Genomic DNA, 25,059 nt, shown 5'->3' with positions numbered 1-25,059 from the left:
GGTTTAAACTGTGTTCAAACAAAGTGTTTGTTTGCTCAGATATTTTCTGTTCTCTTGCCTGAGATGTCCCGATTTCTAATTTTGAACTTTGTCTCTTTCCCGCTGCAGGAAGATTTTTTCTGATGAGAAGGGCAAACTTGAGGAGGGAGGCTTACCAAACACCCTGATCTCTGCAGAACACAACAGTGTCATACAGACAAATACAGCCGAGAGCAAAGCATGATGGGCCGGGGACATCCCAGCCCTATCCAAAACATTTTGCAGCAGCAGCATCGAGCAAGAAACACTGCAGGAGTTTTGATTTCCAGTGCCCTTATCTCCACATTCAAAACAACACGCGTGTCGATTGGTTAGAACGCACTTTGACTGTGCTTTCATTTCTGCTCTCATTCATGAAATGTTTACTACACCCAAGGAGTTTATCTGTAGGTCATAAGAGATTTATTTTATTTTTTTATTATTATTTTATTTAACCAGTCAGGAAGATTAAGAACAATCTCTAATTATACAGATCACTTATACATATATATATATATATATATAAATATAAAAAATTAGACTCTACTTTCTATTGTGCTTATAGTTTGGACTGCAATTGCGCAAAAGTATTGGATTCTTATGAGAAATGTAAATGTAAAAGAACAACTGACTATAGAAATTATTTTTCTTATTTTTATGTTCTAATGTTCAAATGTAAAAGTTTTTTTTCAGCATTTTTTTAAGTTTGACTTCTTTTGTGGGCTAGTCTCATTAAATAGCTTGTTCTGCATGTCTGACCTGCAATCGGTTGTGAAGTTTTGTTTACAAGGTTTACTGTTTCACTTCGTCTGCTACGGGGATGTTTAATCACTCGCAGATATGCTGGCATTGATTAAACATACACTGGAGTTCGGCCTTTGGATTATAGCCATTTTTTATGGTTATATGAAATCCAGGATTAACCCACAGCCAGCTGCAGGGGGAAAAGAGGCTGAGAGAATCCCACAAGTACACGATGTGCATGATTTGATCTGATTTAGACTGTTTCTGGATCAAATTTATTCAGTCTGTCACTGCCTTACCAGATTGGTAGTTTAAAAATTCATTAATAAATGTATTTGATTTAGAGAAAAAAAAGGCGACTCCTTGAACACTAACAGTCACAGACCAAAAAAAAAAAAAAGGCAGCACAGCTGCTGATTCTCAGCCGCTGGTTGAAGAACTGTGGATCAAGCGAATGTCTTGTGATCTCGAGCTAAATTTATTTGTTTGGGGGACGACTATGAGAGCTGTAGTTCTTCCTCCCATTTACGCAGATCAAAGGTCTGGCTTCATAGTTTTGAGTTGTGCATTTGAAGCAAAAAAATAAAAAATTTAAAAAAGGAAATTTAAAAAAGCGTTTTTTGTACTATTTAAAAACTACAAAGATTTATTTTCTGTTCCTGCCTGCAAGCTTGTGCACTGTGCCTGTGTGTCAATAGATTGTCTTGTCATCAGTTTCTATGATAATCTGCATAGCTTCGTTGTGAGAGATTTAGCCTATTCTTTTTATTTGATGTATTATTAGAAGAAAAAGTACGATAAATGGACTAATGTGGTCATTATAACACGTGTAGTGTATGAAACTGTCCGTCTCTGGTCACAGCACCATATTATTGCCAGCTGTAGTGAAGGAAGGCATTTCGAGCCTCGGCATGAATTCAGTCAGTACATCATAACGTATAACTACAAGGCAGATAGACATGCCCGTGTTTGTATGGGGGCAAATAGTGCTCATATTGATTTAATGAGTGTTACCTTTGGGGCTTGTTCTGGCATAATTATACACATTGCTTTTATTTTTTTCCCCCCAGTTGTTATTCAAGTGTTCTGTAATGTGATCTCTGAAATTCTTTTTTTTAGTTTTTGTCTTTTTGTACAAAAATCACTCACCAAGAGCGACTGCTTGACGATACCATTGGCAGGAAGCAAGGTGGTCCACCTAAGACAGACGATCATACTTTTTTTCGTACCATCACAAAAATCAGATACAGTTTTAAAGTTGGACTAAAAGAAAAGCTTTACTCTCCTTGTACTCCAGTGCTGTCACCAGACCACCTTGCTCTCTCGCCTCTGGATGCTCCTTTTGGTTTTATTGGGTCAAACTCAGAAAATATCTGTTGTGTACAGTCTGAGTGCTAACCCATTTACAAAATAAAATGGTTTCCAAATCTAATTTAGTCCTGTCCCATTTTGTCATTGCTTTTATTCACTTTTCCGTTCTTATTTTTTCCAGCACAACTTGAATCCGGAGCGTGCAGTGACAGATTTCTAACAGTAGATGGCACAAAGCACCCACTTTTCGGAACCCCTCTTGGTTTCGCCATGTCATAGAAACACAGGACGATTTAGAAAGGTTACAGTGCAAACAGGTTATGTTAGCGCTGGAAGTCCCTCGGGCTAATGCTTCGGATGGATGGGGGAACAAGTAAACACGTGTTACGTAACGCACGCTTGTGCAGGAATAAAGTTAGTACTTCCAGTCTGGAGTGTTGGACAAAACTATGTACCAGTGAGGGCTTGATATTTTCGGCTCCCCTCAGTACCTCTGATGTGACATGAACCAGTGTTGTGTCAACAGAGTGTCAACAACCACAGCGACCCGGTATGGCATCCAGTTTCAGGAGCCATACCGACCCACTGTCCCCTCTTAGGCAGTTTCATCCCCCCTCCGCCTCCCCCGAGTGCCCTGTGCGCACGAATCAGGCTGATGCGTAAACGCACTGAATTAATCAGAGTGTGCTTCTTATTTCAGGACAACAAACTAGTCCTCCGCCTGTAGCCTGTCACTAGTTCCGAAACGCTGTAGATGTCTCTGACCGCAGCCTTGACGGAGAGCCGAGGAGCAGAGGGCGATCACACCGAGCCGTGACGTCGGCCCGGCGATGATTTGCAGCCGGTAAAGTCAGCAACGAGCAGCGTTGTGGAGACAGGAAGTTAGACGGTGGGATCTTCAAAGTTAAACTGCAAGAAAACAGGCGCGTACTCAGTGTGAAAGTGATTTTTATTTATTTTGTATAGAAAGATTTAATTATATTCATGCAGGGTTATGGAAATCACGTTGAGCGCCCTTTAGAGAGACCAAACCTCAACCTGCTGTCAAACAGATATTTTAATCAAGCTGTGCATACGGCAAAGACACACCGTTTACTTCTCACCGTGTATGAAGTAACCCATTTCTTTATTCATGCCACAAGCTGACATACTTTCAAACTTACATTATTTCCAGTGCCGCTGGCCAATAAAGATTCCGTTCATTTAACCTGTAATCTACGTCATCTGCATTTGTGTAAGCCACCAGCAGGACCATTTAAAAGTTGCAGCTGGTCCAGGTGAATAAAATCATATGTTAATATATGTAAATTAGGAGGTATATATATGCAGGGCCGTAAATAGAATGGCTTTTCCAACTCAAATGTATAGAAGTCCAGATATTTCTGAGACTTCCAAGGTAAAATCATTGATTAATTGGCTAATGGGATACACAGTTACTCTGGGATACTCTGTTCAGTACAGGGAATAAAAGAATCGGGTTTAATAATAGGCATTGGATGGATTTTTTACCCCCATCTATCGTTGTCTCATATTTTACCTTTAAAAGAGAGAGATGCACAGGAAAAGCACAAAAGGAGGGTAAAGGATGACTTAATCAAAACTCCTCAGTCAGATGCAAACTAGGAGCGCTGGGGAAACACGTTGCATATCTTAAAGCACTAAATCACCAGGATGCAACAGATTCAGTGGCCTAAACACAAGAGCATATTTGCAGGCCAGTTTTTCCATTTCATTTACTGAAATACTAAAAACTAAAGTACACCGGTTTACAAGTTGGGTAAAGTAACCTTGTGGCTGGCAAAAAAACGAAGAAGAAGCAAAGCCTCCATATAAGAATCGCATTCTTTCTTTGTCTTCAAATATAAAATTATATTCTCTAAGTTTGTTACAAAATATTTGGATTATCTGCATAAAGCGCTGATATACATAAGTGTAACCATTACTCAGTGTCTACCTTTGTTTCCACGTGAAGGCTTAGAGTTAAACCCAGGAATTTGAGTAAAATAGGCTAAATCATCTAATACTGATCAAAATATGTTGATGTATGTGTCAGTATTTAGGAATAAATGCACAGAATATTTGTGATATAATCAAATGAAACTAACCTTTATAATTTCCTTCATTTAGTGCCGTTTTTCCAGGAGTGTCATTCTGCAACGATCTACAAAGACATGAATACTAACGATTTTAACTCACACTAAGTGCTTTCTACACGCATTCAGATAACTTTGTCCCGCTTACTGCGATCATAGTGTTGGTTCTTAAAACAATTTATTTCTTAAGTTAGTTACAGCATGTTGGAAACAATGTATAAACGTCACACAGTCACTACTGTTGTAATTATAACCTGATAATAACAATAGTCAGATCAACAGTTATTAATCACATCGCTCTGGCCGTCGTTTTATTTTGAAAATTCTTCTCGGCAGTCTCGCTTTCCCCCTGCTGGTTTGACTGTCGTGGCTGGGTGATGATTTGCTTACTTAGAGCAGGACTGAGTTTGGAGCGGGTACTGTGAAATGTGTAAGCATGATACTGCCTGGATAATCAGCGGAGGACATTAGGAGACGGAGGTAAGAACAGCTCTGACAGCCGCCACTCTTTATTCTTTCCACTGTTGATTTCTGTCAGGTGATTCAGCTCCGATGAACTACTTTTGAGACCTCCTCATCTTAATTATTAACACTGAACAATAATGCCAGCTTTGTGGCTCCTTGATATAATTTCGATTCGCCGCAACCATGTGGAAATCCACTTAAGTTTAGTCCGCGCACTGCTTTAGGATTTTCCAAACTTGAATGAGCTCAGACTGTATCGCACGCTGTTCACTCCACTGTGATGCACTCTGGACTATTTTAGACTAATTGGGTCTTTTATTTTCGAACCCGTCGCGTCCCCTGAAATGAAAAGCGCGCAGGGAGGGTTAATTTCTCGCAATGTGTTTGGATAATCAGGTGGATTTGTGCGTCTGCACCTGATGCGCTCTGATGTTGCGGTTAGTTGAGGATGCAGCCCGTCAGCATCACTCGAGGTGCCGTTGAGTGGTCCGACTACACAAAACATCAAACAGGGATTATACAGACACTCATTCAGCCGTTTGGATGTATAGAAAAAAAATCCATGCATGCGCGGATTGCGCTTTATTTTCGTGCTTTGCCAGTTTGGTAACTTACTCAGGTTTTTGTTTTTCTTTTCTTTCTTTCTTTCTTTTTTTTAAGCAGAGCGCTTAATTGTAACACATCTAATCATGAACGTGCGCCGCCTAAATGAACTAATCAACCCTTGAAGGGCTTTGTTAATAGCAGGCCTACCTGTTGAAGGAATGGATGAATGTGTGAGGAGCTTGATAAATTGAACCGTCACCTCTCAGTATGCAGACGTTATTACAGCGACGTGACCGCTCTCAGTGAGACCTCAGACTAATCACCTGCAGTGGAAACTGTTGCTTTGCGCTCATCGACCTGTTGTCTCCCTTTGGTATTTTTTAAATGCATGTAGGGTGCATCAAATAAAATATTTAAAGAAATCACATAGGGGGGTCGAGGGTTTGCTTTTCACTTTATATAATATTCATTAATATCATTTTAAGTTGCTTTTAACTGGTGTGTTTCCTGGAGTATAATCATCTGCCTTTTGCATCACACTGTACATGAAATGGGCTCTAATAGTCTTCCATCTTCATTCTTCCACCCCAAAACGCAGACCTACAGCGAACTGAAAGCAAAGCAGGCAGGACAGCCACACCTCATGCGTGGGCTCAGCAAAGGTCCGAGTGGATAGGGGTCTGACAAACATGGGTGTTCTTCAACTCCACAATCCCACTCACTCCAGCACGCTCCTGCAGCGGGCTAATCAGATGCGTCTGACCGGCACCCTGTGTGATGTCATTATCACAGTGGATGGCCAAGAGTTTCCAGCGCACCGCACCGTCCTGGCCTGCACTAGCAAAATGTTCGAGATCTTGTTCCACCGCAGCAGCCTGCGCTACGCCCTGGACTTCCTGTCCCCCAAGACTTTTCAGCAGATCCTAGAGTACGCCTACACCGCCTCGCTCCAGGCCACAGCTGAGGACTTGGACGACTTGCTGTATGCTGCAGAGATTCTGGAGATCGAGTACCTGGAGGAGCAGTGCCTGAAGGTGCTGGAGACCATCCAGGCAGAGGAGAGTGAGGAAGTGGCCGTCAGGAATCACAGCTCCGGAGATCACAGTGACCATGGCCGGGCCAGGCACTGGAGGCAAATGCTGATGTCCAAGAAGCATTCCATACAGGATGGACCCAACCACACCAGTCCCACAGCTCTACACCACCTGGCACTGTACCACATGACTGAGAGGAGCTCTCCTGGCCCAGAGCCTGAAGCAGCTCCTGAATCGAGCCCCAAGCAGGACACAGTGGTAGACATGGAGAACTCCCAGAAGGCTCAGCACAGCGGTGTAGAGTTAGCCCAGGATTCATCTCACGAACCTCCCAGAAGTATAAAATCAGAGCGCATGCAGGTGGACGATGCCAACAGCTACGAGGGCAGATCCTCCAGTGCAGGGGAGGGAAGCTGCATGTCAGACCAGCCTAGAGACGAAGGCCCGGGGACGCCCCTGAGAGGTAGCGTCATCACCAGTGCTCGAGAGCTGCACACAGGCCCCGAGGATGGAGGACAAATGGCAGGAAACACTCTTGACTGTTTTCCCGGGATCTCTGAGAAACACCTGGCCTCCATATACTCTGTGCCATCCAACCACACAGGGGAGGGCATGCCAGTGTCTGTTTCTGTGGCCCCAACCCTGGGTGTGCCACTAGACCCGAGAACCTACAGCGGCCTGCTGCACCAAGGTTTGCTGCACAGGGAGCTCCTGAGCAGGCTTGGCCAGTTTGCAGCAGGGATGAGGCACGAGGCCCCAGCTCAAGGCCAGCAGTGTTGTGGCGAATGTGGGCTCCAGCTGCATAGCCGGCAGGCCGCGGAGCAGCACAGGTAACACGCACAAAACAACCATTAACACCAATTTGTGCTGTTTATTTTTAATCTGGCTTGTTTTAACTAATGTAAAATGAAATAATATATTTTAAAAACGCCAGGCTCAATAGCTAATAGTCACAAAATATTTTGTTGTATTATGTGCTGAAGAAACACTGCTACACTCTCCTGCGGCTCAACATTTTCACTGACAGTCGTGCGTTACCTTTAATAAAAGATGGAGGAGACGGGCGTGCAGGTGGATCTGTGCTTATTGTGATAATGAATGATTATGCTAGACACGTGTCTCTTAAATTTAACCTTTCTACGTCTTCGAGATTTTTTCCCCCTCTCTCAGTGAATATAATGTGAGTCAAAAGCTTGAAACAGCATCGGAGAATTTGTTCATTTATTCTCAGGGACACCTGCGCTCGTGTCTTAACAGTGAGACGTGTCGGCAACTTTTGAATCGGGTCTCTGTGAGGGGTTTGATATAAAGAGGCCTTGGTGTCGCAAAATGCTGTCATTTACAAAGCCTCATTTTCTAAATTCTGTTTGATTATCTGTGCAGAAGTGCGCTTCACACAACAGTCTGTCTCCCAGGCTATTTGATATGCATTCCTTTGCATCAGCAGACAGGATCCTCTCAGCAGGGACCGGGCTGGACGCTTCAGCAACATGATGGATAACTCCTGCTTCACGACTCGGCTCTGTTGTTTTGTTGTTGTTTTTTTTATTGTTCTTGTTTATTTTTACCCCAGTTATTAGCTTGTCCTTTTGTCATTGTACACAAAAAATTAACCAGATCGATGACAGCTCTCATTAACTTGATTGCAGATGCTTCCAATTGTGCATGCTCGTCAGCGTTTGATTCATCATCAGTCGGTAGAAACAAGACAGTTTGCAGTCCTAATGTGCAGCTAACCCATGATTAGGATCGCAGTGTTTCCCTGTTCATGCCCGTGGCTGACATTTCAGCCTCACTCCAGAACTCTGTTGAAACGATGCATCCTGTGGGATATTTAGTGATGCGCACAGCTTACTCACGGAGACAGGCTCATGTCCGCAGGTTCAAGGAGCTGCGGTGGTGGCACTGCTTGAGGATGTAATGAAGTTGCTGTAGGTCTGTAACCAGGTCACTGAGCATACACCTGGCCTGCAGATTGACATTTTCTGGTGTTGTTCAGGAGGCATCTCCTGGCACAGTTTTAGTATGAAACACTTCAGAAAAAGAAATCAATTTGGTTTGAATGATTAAAATAAATAAACAATTGGGAAATATATACCATTAAAAAAAAATCAGCAGCCTTGAGGCTGAAATTATAAAATGAACAGTTCAGTGTTCCAGTAACTTTTCAAGGTTACTAAACAGCCGCTAAAATCAAATTAAAAGCCTGTTTTGCATGTTTGAGGACAGCTCCTCTTTTCAATATTCCAAAATTAATTAACTTCAAATAATTTATTGGTTTTGTTTCAATGACAGTGAAATGAGGGCAGGAAGATGTGGAATGAATTCAAAATCAAACGCAACAGTTGTTCGCAGCTGGACACAGACTTTAAAACATTATGATTACACGGTCAGTGCCTTTAACCCCTGACCCCCCACCCCCACTCCCAGACCAGCAGGACACAAAGTCCACCCCTTTCATTGCATTTGGAGCCCAACAGTTACTTATTCTTTTAGGGCAGAAGCTGATATTGACATTTAACCATATATGGTATGATTTAAAACATAACAACGAATAAACTAAAAAGTCACAAAATCATTTTTTTAAAGTCTTGTAATTTGGTCTTCCAAGTATTTCAAACCCAGTCAGTGAATGTCGGCGACTCGTAGCAGTGACAGCTGAAAAAGCTAATAGTGATGCGAAGTGGGCGGGTGCCAAGCTAAAGTGAGTTCAGCTTTGAAGCGAGTGATTAAAGTGACGACCAGTGGGAATGCAGAACGCTGATGATTGGCATATGACATATGCAGAAGTGCAGGAGCCACACAAAAAAATGGGACTGCTGTGGAGGGCCGCACCAATAAGCTTTTAAAGAGATTCTTGTGTGGCCCCTTGGGAAAATTAATTACCCACCTCTGTAATTAAGGGGTCATCTATGCAACTAAATGACAAAAATGTCAGCTACATATTGATGCACAGTGAGTGAAGTTAGTTTCAAATGCGATTGGAACTTAAAATAATATTATACTTCCTATTATAAATGCAGAATGCCAGTTATTTTGAATTGGAAGATATTTTTCTATTAATGTACTTCTCTCTATTTAATATGAAAACCACTGATGCTACTCTGCAACATGTGCTGCAGACCTCGCTGTAAGCAATTGTATTGGACACTTTTTCTAAACTACCTCAAACATCTTTTTTTAAAGCATATTAACAAATATTAGGAAGCATCTGCCAAAAATCAAAGATTGTAATATAACTGCATATATCTCAGACTGCTTGAGCACCAGGATGTCCTAAATACAATCTAAAGGAATCTAGTATGAACAGAAGCTGGTCAGATTTGAAACTACATGGAGTATTTCTGGGCCTGCAGCTCTAAAAGGATTCCTTTTTGTTCCTGACGGCATTAATGTTGATTTCATCTAAATTAAATGACATCTTAAGTCTCATTTATTATGACCACAGTGTGTGTTTAACCACAGACTTTTTAGGCCATTTGCTCTGCTGTTGGCGGGGTGATCCAAGGATAACAGTACAGATGCCTTGCATGCTTGGATGTGTGTGATATGATATGATAGGTTTTGCTGCCGGCGGAGCTTTAGCGAATCATCTTCTTTTCTCCTTTTCATTGCAGTTACAGGAGGAGTGTATGCGTGTGCATATTATGTCGGGATGCGAGTTTGAGTGCATGTGCTCTGTCTGCGTCTGTGTGTGTGTGCGCGCGCCTTAGTCTGAGTGGGTTTGCGTGTGTGCCCAGTGTCTTGCAGTGCTGGCGGGTGGAGGCACGCGTATGTTTGCGCTCTGAAATTAGCCAGATATCCTATTGTCTGTGTTCTTTTAGCGTTCATGCGTTGTGATTCACAACTCCAAGGGCCTCTTACGCTAATGATGCTGCATTCAGCGAGGGATTCTTGCCGGAATTAAAACATGCTCCTCTTGTTACAATGATGCTTCTAGGTTTGGGAGACCTTAATAAAAGTGTCTCGAATCTGCGGCTTTTTTGCTTTATCAAAAGTGCATTCTCGCTCCGTTTCTTGTACCCGTTAACACGCTCACATTAGTGTTTGTCTTTCCACAGGAGGCTCCATAATGAGGAGAAGGGCAATGGCTGTGAATACTGTGGCAAACACTTCCAGGACAGCATGCGGCTCAGGATGCACATGCTGTCTCACACAGGTACTTAGTAACTCTCACACTCTCATCTCAGAGCATTCAGAGCTGATCAACCCTCTTGATACAGTAGTGCAGCTTTTCAAATGCACCTGTTCATGCTACAACCCCCCACCCCCCACCCCTCCCCATGCCGGTTAGTGCTGCTCCGAATACTTGGATCATGCTTTCTTTTCCATGCTTAGGTCTATGCACGTCTCCCTCCCTCTCTTCTCTCCGTCTCCCTCTCTAGTCTCTCTCAGTTTGAATCGTTTCTGTGTTTTTTCGGAGACTCTGGCAGCTCGCCAGCTCTGCCCCTTCTGAGTGATGACATCATCAGCTGCCGGCAGGCCTGGGTGTTCTGCCAGTGTTCCGAAGCGTGTGTGATGGCTCGCTCGCAGATGTGTGTCCAGGAACACACTGTACCCAAATGCAGACTTAATCAGACCTGACTGCTCTCCCAGCTACTTTATCCAAAATAGAGAGAGAGGAGGGGCGGGGAGTTTGGGGGGGGGGGGGGGATCAGGGACTAAAAATGAAACTAAAACAGAAACCTCAGTTGGAATATGTGTACAGACAAGGCAAAGTCCCTGTCCTCTCCGCCTGCTCTATGAGGATTGTTTTGGAATGACATCCTGCTGACGGATGAGAGAAAGAATCTGCTTCTTTAAACTTCACCTGATCCCCCTCCCTTTTTTTGTTCCTCCTCTTTTATACCCTCTGGATAACCCTAAACACACATATTGTCTTGCATTACCCCGACCACCACAACGCGCTTTGATTTTCAATTCGCAGCGACATCCGTAACAGCAGCACCTTTAACCTAATTTGAATTTTTTGCATAAACTCTCCCCATCCCAATGTGTCAACCTATAATACTACAGAAAAAAAAAAAAGAGAGAGAGATGTGGATCTCATTTCTTTGTCACTGTGTATTTCGGTATAGCAGCCTTAGATCCCGCTGGTTGCTAAGGAGCGAGTGCTCCACTGCTCTAATGGGCTGATTTGGTATTCAGCTCGATGCTGGCTCTTATTTTGGTATGCCAGACAAAGTGTTTTGATGGAGGACGATTGCAGCCGCGTCTGGAGACAGTTTGATGGTTTATGGATGAGAGCACACTCCGTGCCTTTGACTGCACAAGACAATGCACTATGTTCTCTTCTTCCCTTATCACACAATCTCACACAACACAACACACCACACTGGACAGCGTCACACAACATCAGGATCGCAAATGCTGCTTTAGTGTTACTACTAAACAACACTACTCTCAAGCAAGTTTTATTTTTATGCCGTGTAACAAAACGCACTATTCCAAAACAGTAACAGTTTGTTTTCAAAAATTGTTGTTTTTAGAAATGAACAGATTGGGGCTCTCTTTTTTTTTTTGGTATTTGTGTGCAGCACTGGGAACAGTGGCAGAGTGTCTCTGTATAGTGGCATCGTAAGAGTTGAAAGAGGACCACATTTAGGCTGTAGCGCTCAGAGTTCCCAAAGCTTGTGGGTGTTTTAATGAGTCATTTTAACTTCATTTAAAGCCAGCTGAGCAGAAAATAGATCAGTGAATGAGCCCTGGGCCAGTATGGATCTGCAACCGATTTACATCTCTGTGAGAGCCAACCCACATCCAAACAGCTGTGTGTGAGAGAAAGAGAAAGAGCGAGCGTGTGCATGTGTGCGTATGTGCATATCTGTCTTATTTGTCTGTCTGTGCAGGTGTGAGGTGAGTGCAGAACAAGGATTGAACGTTTCTGCTGGCAGCGTGCATACTTGTCTCTCTCATGTCTTCATCAGAATAGACAAGGGCATTCCAAAGGTGAACTGGGAACTGTAGTTACAGTGTATGCGGTGGGATTCGGGGTGTTGACTCTGAAGTGTTTTTTTTGATAAAGGGATGTGCCGCAGGCGGGAAGCGTCTGCTGTAGAGAGAACACCCAGTCCTTCTGTGGCCTCTCAGGCATACAGTCTGCTCACTGTTCAGAGACTGATAACAGGGCACGGTAAATAAAACTCTTCAGCTCTGCTCTTTTTTTTCTTTTTCTTTTTTTCGAGAAGAAGGGCCATTGCACCCTGTCTGGTGCTTTTGTTTGTCCCCAGTTGTGTTTTTACGGCGCTTTCCACTGCTCCATTGTACTCCGCGCATTTGCTTCCTTGTGTTAACACCTGAAAAGCACAAGTGTGTGACAAACAAGGCTCTTTGCTGACTTTTCAAACAGCGTCTCTTTGTTCCCCCCCTCTCGTTGCTTTTCTCCAAAGTCCTCTTTAAATGTGAAATTAACTGACTTAGTCTGCAATTACAAACACATGTTTGTGTTCAGGTCTGATCAAAATACGCTCTTTTGAATTTGATTTTGTCTACAGCTCCTGCAGAGGCGCTCGTGTGTGATCAGTGCGGAGCGACATTCTCCTCAGAGGATGCTCTGGAAGCCCACAGGCAAACACACACAGGTACTTTACAAACATGTGTGCATGCTTTCTCAACGCGCACGCATGCACACACGCACGCACACACAATGTTTAACCTGGACAGCATGCATTGAGCTGTTGAGTAAGCCGTGACTACGGGACTCGTGATCATGGTCTAAACTGGCTTGTCATGCTGGCTGGGTTAAACTGTTCCTGTCATGATGCTCCATAATTTATCAACAGGGAGGTGGGAGGCCCTCTCACATATCACCCACTAATATCTCCTGGCATCCAGACCCACTGCATGCCACTTTGCCACAGCAGTAGCTTTACAGCACCAGCATTACAGTTTCACAGACATACTATCCTCACCTCCCTCATGACAGCGGCTGTGAAATTATTTACCTCACGCCCACACACTCAACAGCAGGCCAGACACCTTTTTGTGATTTTTCAGTGATCTCAAACCAGGCAAAATGTTTGCATTACATACTCTTCTTGTTCAGCGAGTGTCTGGCATTAACATTTGGCACCAAGATGAGTCAAAGTATTTTTTTAAATAGTTATATTTCTGGCTGACTGGCTGCACAAACCTGGATGGTGATTTGCAATCTGGACTCTCGTAGTTTGGAAAAACATGCCCGGGGAGCCGAAGTCGTTATCAACGTTAGAAAGTGCTTCACAGAGGGGGGAAAAAAGGAAAAAGGAGGAGATAAAAATGACAAACAACACAAGTGTCCAACTGATTAAATAAAACGCAGTAAAAATCAAGCGAGAGATAAACCAGATGTTGTCTAAGTGCAGTACTTTTCTTAGTAAATTGGTATTTTTCTTTTTGATTAAGACAGTTCTAAAAGGTTTATCGGTTGTCGGTAATGAATGCATCATTTTTCCATCCGCCTAAATTCGACTTTATTGCCCAACAGTTTTGTTGTCAGATGGCACATACATGTATCCCTGACAGTGTCCGAATCCACACCTTTTCTGCTACTGTCAGAGAAAGGTGATAACCCTCTCAGGAGCACTGGCACGTAACTGTAACTCCAGGTGGCACACAGAGTATGAATAGTTAATGGATGTGGACATGGAGGGGTGTTAACGATGCCCAGAAGTTTCTACCCTCATCTCCCTGAGTTGTAAACATCCAGAGCTCGGTTTCAGCTTGGCACTGTATCCAGAGCAGGGTGCAGGAGGGCATTACTCTCTTATTTTGTCATGATCTCAGCTTGGTCCGCTGTGACGCATGACCCTTTTTACTGACTCTTATTGTGGCATTCGTCATGAGCTACAGGTAATTCAATCAGTTGTGCCGAGGTTATGCAAGGAAATTTTCCAAATCACTGCAGAGACTCGCATTTTGTAAATCACCTGGTTTTTATTTCTTCTTCTTCTAAAAAAAACCCCCCAAAACAAAACAAAAAAGATAGAGACACAGTGCCGAGCGTGCAGCCTCTGCTTTAATTTGCCATGTGGCATAACCAGTTAGCCAAATGAGTTTCCTCTTAGCAGATTAACACTTGTCAGACCTCAGCAGCTGCAGCACTGCCGTCCACCTCTTCTCCAGAGGGTAAATAATTCTGCTTTTGGGAGACCTTACTCTGTGGCAATTTGGCTGATTTGGCCGCAAGACTAGTTTACAGTGAAAGTCTTTAGCCACTTTTATATGTCAGAGGTGAATGGCCCTGGGTTGCTGAAGTTAGAGATCAAAGAGAGCAGGGGGTTGTGGTGGAGAGGGTTAGGGGTGGGTTGAACTGTGAGAAGGGAAGGGGGTAGGGGGTATGTGAGGACTTCCTGAGGGCAGGAGGATTGCTGCTGGTGTTGGATGCCAGGACACGGAGGAAAACAACATCATGTGCTGCTGTTTACTCCTCACCACAGCACTGTCATAGTCTCCTCTGACCTACTTGTCAGTGCCCAAAATAAAAGAATGGATCTGTCTCCGAATTGCTCTCACAACAAAGGGGTTTGTTTCATCATGGCAAGTAAGGGCTCTGGGGCACCTAGCTTTCCATTTTGGAAAACCCAAGACTCATAGCTTATCTCCACCATGCACAGAAATCGACTGTATGTCCTTCAAACTGTGCTGGCTGACCATTTTGCCACCTTGCCTTGCCTACAGAAAAAAGGCCATAAGAGTGCTGTCTTTGTGTACTCACAGCAGCTGCACTGTTTCCACACATTACAGGCTGCTTCATCAAGTGAATAATATTACCTTCTGTCCAAACCCTAATTAAACAGTCCTGTAGTCTGTTCAGATACAGCCCAGGCTTTCTAATGCATCCCTCTTAATGCAGACCTTTTAGCTCGCCTAATTGCGTGTCCGTCATCATACTGCACCCTCCTGTTAATACCCAGTTGTAATTCGCATAAGCCTTAAACTGAACTGAACTGCGCTCTGTTTGGCCATTATGTCCCCCCCCCAGTATTTATTTTCCCTGACTGTTACCACACACACACACACACACAAAAAAAAAACGCCCCGAGCTGCCCTGCCATTTCATGTAAAGTGAAATACAGTAGCTATAGATAATATAGCAAACGTTCTAGGAACAGAGGCGAATGAATCAGTGTGTGACCTCAATGAACCGGTCCGTGGAATGGTGGTTAAACACGAGCAACGTATCTCTTGTTGCATTAATTATTGAGTCGGTTGTTCCTCACTCGGGTAGATTAGCAGTCTACTGATGAGGGCCCGGGGTTGTTTAAGGTACTGTACTGTTGCTCTACATGGAGCTGTCCGCATGAACACGTACAGTAGCCTGAACGCACAGGGTCATGTGAGGTCCAGCACATAGCCCGCCTGGCTGTGTATGTTTAACAGGGTGATAGCAGTGTGCCGGCAGACGGCGAGCAGGGCCCGAGGACGTAGTTGAAAGTGCCTTTACACTGCATACTAGTGGACGTGAACAGCATTGATGTTAATATTGTAAACTGTGAAATCTGCTGTTGTTTTGATAGCAGCAGGTGATTTGTTCAGCTCTGACTCGGCTGTCATTCACAATTTGCCGAAACAAATGCCTTAATGGATCGAATTCTGAAAGCGTCTATTAAAATAATGCCGGTTATTTGTGACCGATGCTGTTAAAATGAAGTCTACGGCATATTTCAGCAAACAGAGAAAGGACATTTTTCACGGTTCGACCAGTGTAATCTGTAGGCTCAGGACACTGAAGTTAAGATTAACACAGAAGAAATTATACAGCTTTGCGGTCATCACTGATACAATCTCTTGTCCAATTTGCCGTGGGTTTACTCCCAGAATCTCAGGGTGGGAAAACTTTTGTTTGCTGCTTGAAAAGAAACAGGCTGCGCTTATTTGTGAATGAAGGGATTAGCTTGAACACTTCACCCCAACAAGGACCATGATCCTATCTGGTTGCCTAGACACATGGTTTTGTTTCTTAGGCAGCGTGAGAGAGTGGCTGGCTCCCACCTCAGTTGGACTGAATAAGTGGCAGATGCATGAAGGCAGACTATGTTAAATCACACGAGCATACACATCGGCTTCATGGAGATATGCTGAAATCGCATAACAACCCCAAACTGTCCTCAATTACTAACCTAATTGTGCATTAGATGAGCAGCTTAGTCACATAACGCACACAGTAAATGTTTAGATTTTCTGCCTCGTAGCAGAATTGCTTAAAAGTAAATCATTATTCCCACTGTTAAAGCTCCCGCCCACTAAACACAATGCTCAGTCAACGCTCCAGCCTTTGAGAAATGCTATTGATTACGTGGTCTTTAGCCCATTGAGGGCCATAGGTCAGGGGGTCATCCTGTGCCTTAAAGCCTAAAGTCCAAACCCATTGTCTGGTTAAGGGTGAGAAAGCAGGGGGCAGTGACGGCGAACTTTAGGGCTTATTCTCTCATAAAGAATCTCCCCTGCATTTATTACCAAAGCTTACTGGAAAACTCTACGACCGCAAAACCTTTTTCGTTTCAAAAGTTAACAGAGCGCAGTGAGGCAAAATGCCACCACTAACGCATACAAACACTTCCTCGCCTCCAAAGGTTTTTGTTTACACTTCAAGACATTATTTGGTATTTTTATTTTCAGCGTCGCTTGCGCAGAATAAAACCGAAAACGACTGCTGAGCTGTTGTCACTGCGTGTCAGCCCGAGATCAAGGGTTGAGATTCTTGTGACAGAAGAGTTGTCATATTCCTTTTCTCAAGTTTCAGTATTGTCGGTGACAGAAAGATCAGGATGTACATCTGTGAGTGTCTGCGAGTGTGTCAGGGAGTCACGGTTTACCTCCACAGAGAAACTAGGATGTAAAACTTCTGGAGCAGACAGGGGTGGGGAAAAAAGGAAAATATGCAAGCTGCACCGAAACAGGCGTTTAAAATATATGACGGTTAATAACGAGAGAGTAGAGGGAGGATAATTAAAGTAGCTTTGAAGTATCTACAAGGTGGATAATATGCTGCTCAGTTGGTTGAGGGCTCTGCTCTGCCTGCAGCTACAGTAACGCGGACACATTGGAACAGAAAGCGCTCCCCCTGCTGGTTGAAAGAATTTACTGCTAGCTGGTTAAAGTGGAGGAAGGCTTCACATCTCGGGGTCATTCAGAGACTGCATTTTCTGCTTCTTAAGTGTTTTTAACCATTTTGGATAGATCATTATCCAGACTATACTGTTACACAGCGCAGAGCAAAAGCAGCATTCGTTAGGTATGACTCAGGGAGAAAGTGAAGCTGGTTAGCCAGTGAAAGGATTTCCTGTATGGTCAGCGGATAAGGGGAGTGGGGAGGGCGCAGGGGCATTGAGACTGGAGGGTCTTTTGTCTACAACTAAAATATTGTGATCCATGTGTGAGAAAGGGCCTTGGTCATTAGGCGACAACATAAAGACAGGGATTGTAGGAGTTGCATGAGGAGCCTATGACTAATGGGCTTGGTCAATGAGGGCCTGAACCTCATTGTGTGCCCTTTGTGGAAAAGAGCACAGGCTAAAGCCTCTGAACAGGTGCAGCTCATTCCATCAGATCGGCTCCCTGCAGGACGTTTAAGATCGGGGAATGCCTTTCATCTCGTCTTATTTCCGTTAATGATTATGAACGATCGGTTCTATTAAGTTTTGTTTTGGGGTGAAATTTCAGAACATTTGAGAGAGAGAGAAAAAAAAAACCAGGAAGCTGAGGCTTTCTTTATTTAAGCTAAACTGCAGTCATCCATGAAATGTTAAAGTGTCTTTCATTGTTTGAGCAAACTGTGATACAGCGGATGAGCAAACAATACTCAGCCAACGTTTTTGATTTATCCCTGAAAAAATGTGAATATGCTTGATTTGTTTCTTTTTCTTTCTCCTTTGAACAGGCTTGTCTTTAACTTGATTGAACCTAAAGCAAGTGTCTGACACTCTTCCCTCTTAGTATGAGTGTGCTGTATCCCTTTCCCTGCGTTAATTCCAATTTAATTGCCAGTTGCCTCAAGGCACTTCAATAACAGTAACAAATGATTTGATTTAGTGGACCTCATCAGACTGCATTTTAAATGCGACACAGCAACCCCACTTGAATTCCAATGAAGTGCTGGCACAGTCCTCTGTTTACTAATGATCCTCCGCTGGAGATGTCTGATTGAATCTGAGTCAGGAGCAATGGGACCTGCTAGCATTGTAAATGATCTGCAACCTGTGCAGACAGAGAAATAAGGACCTCATAATCTCACATTAAAGCCTCACTCTCCAGGACATGCACATTACGTCCGATGCCACTGATTAACCAGTCCCTCACCGGTGCACATATGAATTTTGCATCAGTGTGAATGTCACAATGGAGCGTGCTGGCGTACACATCCTGTAGATCAAATGTTGACTGTATGACAGCCAATGGATCTTCTTCACATAGCCATTTTGACTTAAACTAGCCTGCCAGCGACTCCCTATCTGTATTCCTCTCCACACTCTGTGCAACAGGAAAGCAGCCCCAAAGAGATGCCAGGTCACACACAGGATTAAACTGGATTGTGTTTTTTCCTGCAGTCCTGCCTTTAATGGCTTGATATCACTACTTAACATTCTGCACAGAGCGCATAGTGTAGGCATCATTTAGGGTGGAGCTACTATCAGCTGCTCTTTGAGCACAGAGACAGAGGACTTCACAGGCTGTAGCTGACTCCTGATGGGGAATGAAGAGAATAATTACACATCTAACACACCAGGAAGGAGCCATTGATTGTGTGATTGGCATGCTCTGCATTGTGTGGGAAATTCTTAAAGAAAACAATGACTTTCATGGTTTAAAATAGAACGTATAAAGACTCACAGCTGAAAGTGCCTCTGGGCTTTTAGGGGAGTTAGTTTAGGTAGAGGCACTTGCTCTTTGAAAGAAGCTTTTCCCTCAGAGGACTCACACAAAGTTGAAGTGACCCAGTTTCCCCACTTAAGGCCCTGTCTGTGTATGGTACTGAAATAACTGTGCGTCTGTGTCTTGCGCGTTCTCCAGGGACTGACATGGCGGTGTTCTGTCTGCTGTGTGCAAAGCGCTTCCAGACCCAGAAGGCCCTGCAGCAGCACATGGAGGCCCATGCAGGCATGCACAGCTACATCTGTAGCCACTGCGAGCGCCCCTTTCCCAGCCACACTACCCTCAAAAGGCACTTGCGCTCACACACGGGTAAGAGACGGATCATTTGTACTATCCTCATTATTCACAGTGTCAGCTGCCGTCATAAAACGCGAACATGTCGGTGTCAGGCACATGCATACGTTAAGGAGGAGACGAGAGACAGCTGTATTTATTTTGGTATATGGGTTAATTTCCTGGGGTTATTGGCTTTAAGGTTTTAGTCAGTTTGCATGCATCCTCTCCCACCCTCCTTCCCTCTCTATAAGATGACTCACCTCGGCGATGACAGCACTGTACCGTTATGGCCGGTGCATATTTTGGGCAATTTCATCCTGTTTATATTTTGGGTTCTTAGACAGCCTTCGGGCCTCTGCAATTCACGGCTGTCAGTTCTAGTGTGGTTCACCCAAAATGATAGAGGAAACCCAAATAAATATTGAAGGAAAAGCAAATGGAAATGACTTGTCTGTGTGTTCTACCAAGGGTGAGTCTTAGTGCCGCAGGAGACGGAGAGATATTTACTGAAAAGATGTCCCCCTTTCTTCTTTTACCTTAAATAACACTCCCAGCTGTCAGGACGGCTTGATGTCTAGACAGGAGAAATACATAATTGATGTGAAGAGACAGAAGTGAAGGGAGTTTTGGCCATGGCAGCGTATCTTGTTTGTATGCCATTCTGCTTGGAAGTAACATTTTGTAAATGTCATCTGCTCCACAGTGGGGTGGGGGATTGGGGAGAATCGGCCTGTAATGAGGAGAGCAATGTATCCTCTGACTTGGCTGTTGCTGTGGACACTGAGATAATGAGGCACATAGGTCATTGGAGATGAGTCAAACCCTCAGCCTAGGAGAGAAATAGATTAACTACAGTATAGAGAACAGAGCAGCACATGCCTGGAGGACTTTTATTAGCTATTAGCCGACAGCCAAGAGGAGTGTCCTCGTGTCATAACATTAGCAACGTCTGAAAGAACATCATTTCCCATGTTTGCTATGCACGTGTGGAAAGGCCTCTGTGACTATTTGACCTATGCAGCTACATATGCGGCGTGCCGTGTCGAGCCAAGGATAAAGTTAGCCTTTAATGCTTCTCACGATAATGGGCTGTGTTGGTGTTGTGGCTGCTGCCGCTGTTGTGACACGATTGTGCTTTCAGGCGATCACCCGTTTGAGTGTGAATTCTGCGGGAGCTGTTTCAGAGATGACGGCACGCTGAGGGGCCATAAACGCATCCACACGGGAGAGAAGCCTTACGAGTGCAATGGCTGCGGGAAGAGGTTCAGCCTGAAACACCAGCTAGAGACACATTACCGCGTACACACAGGTAAGAGCTCAGAGAGGAGCGCATGTCCTTCAGGTGGATCCACAGAAAAGTCCAGCAATCACCTGTATTATCGACACACCAAAACTCTCTTACTAGACATGGATACACCGCAGTGTTGCACTTGGTGTTACAGTGACCAGGGCCAACATTTTCATTTATTGGGACATTTACCATGCTGCTGCTGCTGCCGTTTGTATAATTCATTGTGTAGAAATCGTCCCCCACAAAAGCAGTATTTTACTCCTTTATGAGTCACGCTTACTAAAATCTACAGTGCCCTGCTATCTGTATGCTGGAAAATCACTGTTAAGACTCTTTAGTGGGAATGCCTGCCATAGAAAGGGCAGGAACGTATTGATTTAGACTAATGCATTTAAGGTTTTGGCCTTAAAAATAAATAAAATACAGCATTTCTTCTACAGCTAACAATGTGCTCTGCCAAAATTTCATTTCTTTTAGGAAGGAAACAAGTTTAATCATTTGATCATTAGTTATCTTGTACTTTAAGGAATGGCCGCTTTTTATTTTTATGTGATTTTATATTAATCACATAAATTAATCACGTCCCTCTTTTAAGACAGAAAGAAAATTTCTTTTGGATGCTGACAGACTCATTTTAAAACCTTCAAAGCCAATTGTATCATATTTAATACATGAGTTTTGAGAGTTTTTGAGTACTAGATTATCAGTAAGTTTTTTTTCCTTCACCCATTTTTAAGCAACAAATTACAAAAAATACCAGATGTAGCAAATATAATACAAATTAAAACTAATATATGCAAATTAATATTTAATTTCTTTAAAAAAAATTATCAGAAGGTTTAATAACCAATTCATTAAAAAAAGAAAGATATTGCCAGTATTATTTCACGGCTCAGGGTTTGAAATGTTAATATCAAATTCAGGTCTAACCCTAGAGCACCGACATACAAACACACCTCTGAAAGTGCAGTGGCCTAAACTAGGAGGCGAGTCCCATCTCATCTGGCTGCAGGTCTACAAGGTTAATGCCGTATTGTTGAATTTTTCAGGTGAGAAGCCATTTGAGTGTAAGCTCTGTCACCAACGGTCAAGAGACTACTCGGCTATGATCAAGCACCTGCGCACTCACAACGGAGCGTCTCCGTACCAGTGCACCATCTGCCAGGACTTCTGCCCCAGCCTGGCTGCCATGCAGAAGCACATGAAGGGCCACAAACCCGAGGAGGTGCCGGCGGATTGGAGGATAGAAAAGACTTACCTGTATGTCTGTTATGTCTGAGCAGGACTTGGACTCCAAGCACAGTCTGACTGGCGCTCGCACACACTCACATGCACACAGTCACTGTTGGATGAAAACCTGTGTTGCTGGTTTGAAATGTTTCTGTAAGGGTTTTTGAAAGAGTTTGAATTCTTGTTGGGTGAACTGGGAAGTGTATTACGGAGAGATGTCGCTCAAAGAGATACTGAGTTGGTTTTATTTGTTTTTTCCTGACAATTAGATGTGCAAGCACGAAAACAGATGGGCGTACACGTTAGGGCTGCAACCAATGTTCATCATCAGTCAGGTTATTTTTACTCTAAAAGGAAAAAGAAAGGGCAGAAGAAGTCACATTTTGTTGACAAGCTGAATTCTTCAAAGATATTTGCCCAAAAAAAGTCCAATAAATATTGCAAGATTAATCGATTATCACATTTTTGACAGTTTCCTGATGACTTAACTGTTTTAGCCCTGACGTGCCCAAACATGCAGACACACACCGTCTCCCTCGCACACAAGTTTTGATAATCACTGTATCTCTAATGGATCCACTGTGGTTAAAATCAATGCCACAATGGCTGTGACTGCTGACCTGTATGTGTAGCAGGAGCATTTTGACTGATTGCTAAACCATCAGACAACCCGAGTTATTGTCTATGATTGTGCAGTAGATGTTGAAAATAATTCCACGAAGGCTTGATTGGCTGAACTTTGCAACATTTTCTCTCCTAATTTCCTGTGACTGCTTTGGGGGTTTTTGTTTTTTCTCCCGCTGTTGGATTTTTATTTGAGTTGTTTATTTTCTGCATGTTTTACTTGAATGGCTGCCACGTTTTGACCTCATAAGCTTGATCTCTTTAATTGCCTTGTCTTTCTTGCAGTGGGTGTTATTGTTTCAGGGGGGGGGGGCGAATAAACTCAACTCACAATTTGAGTTTCTCTTGTAATAAGGTTGTGCTATTTATACGTTGTTTATTTGTTACCAAATATGTGCTGGTTTTCATCAGACGGTCCGTGTCTCTTGGGATGATTTCTAGTAGAGCAAGCTCTACCTCTCCTCACTTTTCACTGTTTTAAATCCACTGCAAATTATTCATCCATCAGCCGTTTTCAGTTCGTTTGGGTTTTTTTTAGAATTCATCATAACTTACATGGTCAAAAAGTGTGTAAAAAATGCCTCAACACGGCTTTCTGTGTAGTTTTTTTATTAAAAAAATCCTTTAAGGAACAGTTTATCCAAAAATCAAATGTAGGTATTTTTCCTCTGGTCTGTAGTGCTGTTTATTCATCTGGTGCGAGTCGCCCAGTTTTTATAGAGATGCTTGTCTTCTCTTGATTATGATGGAATCAAATGGTACAGAGACTGACCCGGTTACTTTAAAAGAAACAAGACCCCAAAACTCTGTTGTGAGCAATTTCATGTAGGGACTATTTACTCTGTAGTTTCTGTAATCGCTAACCAAAAGAAGCATGCAGGTAGCTAACATTACAGCTCAGCCACAAGCATGAGCCTGTTGTGATGCCGTCTGATATGATTGCCGTGTGGAATAGTTGATATATGAAAAGATTTTGAGCTTTTTGTGTTTTGGTTGATTTTATTTGCATATTGAGATTATGATTTCTATTTACTTTGATGAATTTCAAGAGAAGGACGACATCTCCAAACAGCGTTGTCTTCTCAAACTGGGCGGCTCCCACTAAAACTAAACAAACAAGTGGCACTAACTGCCAGAAAATCTGATTTTTTGTTGTGAACTGTCCCTTAAACTATATATAGATGTCTTATAAAAATCACAGAATCAGAATTTTCTTGGAGAAAACTGAAGAAAACACGAAAAGTAGTTTTTTGTTTGTTTTTTAAACAAAACACAAAAAGAAAATTCTGACACTGAATTACTATGAGCAGGTTATTGTCAGTTGTAGTGTAGCTGTAATGTAAAATCTGTCATGGTATGTTATTCCCTTATGTGAGCCTAACACGGGCCTTATAGATTTAAACATGTTGTATTTTTGTATTACAGTAATTTGCTATCTGTTTACATTTGGTATGATTTGAGAAAAAAAGAAAACATCTTAATGTGTGTGTTTTATAAGTCTCTGATTTGATTAAGATCCCTCCCTTGTGCCTCTTTTATAAGTAGAGCATTGATGTGCTTGAGTACATGGGTCTGTGCTATTGGTAGTTGTTTCTGGGTGTTTGTTTATTGTTACTCAATTAAAGATAGACTGCCATGTAGATCCACTTTGTCTGAACATTGCAACTGGAAGCAACATACTGTGATAGTGGCTGATACTCTGATGCAAGTTCCAAGCAATTTTTGATGTAAAAAAAAGTACACGCTTGTCTCAAATTGTTCCCTTCAAAGTGACAATGGACTGACATCTTTGGATGAAAACAGTGTGTATAGCAAATCTTGGCATCTGTGGGCATTACCAATGCCTTCTTAAGTAGCCAACAACACTCAGTGCCATGAAAACACATTCACTGTATCTATTCTACATGAACATGCACTATAAATGGATTTTCCTCGGTGGACCAAAAGAAATAGAGCACTTTTGTTTGAAAAGGATTTTTTTTTCTTTGATCTTTCTATGTTGTGATAATACAGCTGTCTTTTATTTGATGTGTCCTAGAAGGATGTGATTAGCATTGTTTAGATTATGTCAATGTCTGTCTACCTCAGGGCCAGATCAAAGCTCGACCTGGTATCCAATCAGGGTTGTTCTTCTTGCCATGTGTGCAGTAAAATCCCTCTTCATTACAGCTTTGTAACACAGTGTGTGAAAGTGTTTTCTCCGTGTGGATTCAGGCACAACTCTGTATGCGTCAGTGTTCAGTGGCATGGTTAAAAAAAGAATAAAACAGTTTACTATTTTATGCATCACGTCTCATTTGCCTGTTGTTTCTGCCGTCTGTGTGCGCTCGTAAAGTCTGACTGGCAGCGGTTCCCAGCCTATTTGCTCTTTACAAAAAAAAAAAAAAAAATGGAAGAAAAAGAGGGGTGATTTGAATTCATTTTACACATTAACAGAATTGTTTTCTTTGAAGTTAAGAAGCAGTGTCTACACTGGTAACTGATGGACTACTCTATTTGAGTTTAGTTTAGGTTTTTATTGCAGATTCCACTATTTTGTAGCAGAAAGGACGGCATTTCACACACACACACACAC

General features: G+C 42.9%; 2 protein-coding genes across 4 annotated transcripts in view; both read left to right on the top strand.

Moving 5' to 3' along the window:
* ncam1b (neural cell adhesion molecule 1b) overlaps nucleotides 1-244 on the top strand; it is a 70,671-nt gene extending 70,427 nt beyond the window's left edge. The window contains exon 10 of one of the 3 annotated variants that reach the window (XR_005608115.1): nucleotides 109-244. The gene's annotated coding sequence lies outside the window, so the exon portion shown is untranslated. The remainder of the gene's footprint in view (nucleotides 1-108) is intronic. The other 2 variants (XR_005608114.1, XR_005608116.1) reach the window with 2 other exon arrangements.
* A 4,277-nt stretch (nucleotides 245-4,521) lies between these two features.
* On the top strand, nucleotides 4,522-24,855 carry zbtb16b (zinc finger and BTB domain containing 16b). Its single transcript, XM_031759900.2, has 7 exons — nucleotides 4,522-4,646; nucleotides 5,776-7,041; nucleotides 10,273-10,370; nucleotides 12,706-12,792; nucleotides 19,202-19,372; nucleotides 20,481-20,648; nucleotides 21,680-24,855. Exons 2-7 carry the CDS (start codon nucleotides 5,867-5,869, stop codon nucleotides 21,907-21,909), a joined length of 1,929 nt encoding a protein of 642 aa, XP_031615760.1. The 5' UTR covers nucleotides 4,522-4,646; nucleotides 5,776-5,866; the 3' UTR covers nucleotides 21,910-24,855.
* Nucleotides 24,856-25,059: the final 204 nt, after the last annotated feature.

The sequence above is a fragment of the Oreochromis aureus genome, linkage group 14 (assembly GCF_013358895.1).
Source record: "Oreochromis aureus strain Israel breed Guangdong linkage group 14, ZZ_aureus, whole genome shotgun sequence".
NCBI lineage: Eukaryota > Metazoa > Chordata > Actinopteri > Cichliformes > Cichlidae > Oreochromis > Oreochromis aureus.
This window is presented reverse-complemented; position numbering and strand designations above follow the sequence as displayed.

Excerpts from the sequence above, each read along its gene's own strand:
- zbtb16b (XM_031759900.2), top strand. The coding sequence starts at position 5,867 with ATGGGTGTTCTTCAACTCCACAATCCCACTCACTCCAGCACGCTCCTG. Across the intron at positions 12,793-19,201 it reads CCACAGGCAAACACACACAG|GGACTGACATGGCGGTGTTC; the intron begins GTACTTTACAAA and ends CGCGTTCTCCAG. Across the intron at positions 20,649-21,679 it reads ACATTACCGCGTACACACAG|GTGAGAAGCCATTTGAGTGT; the intron begins GTAAGAGCTCAG and ends TGAATTTTTCAG.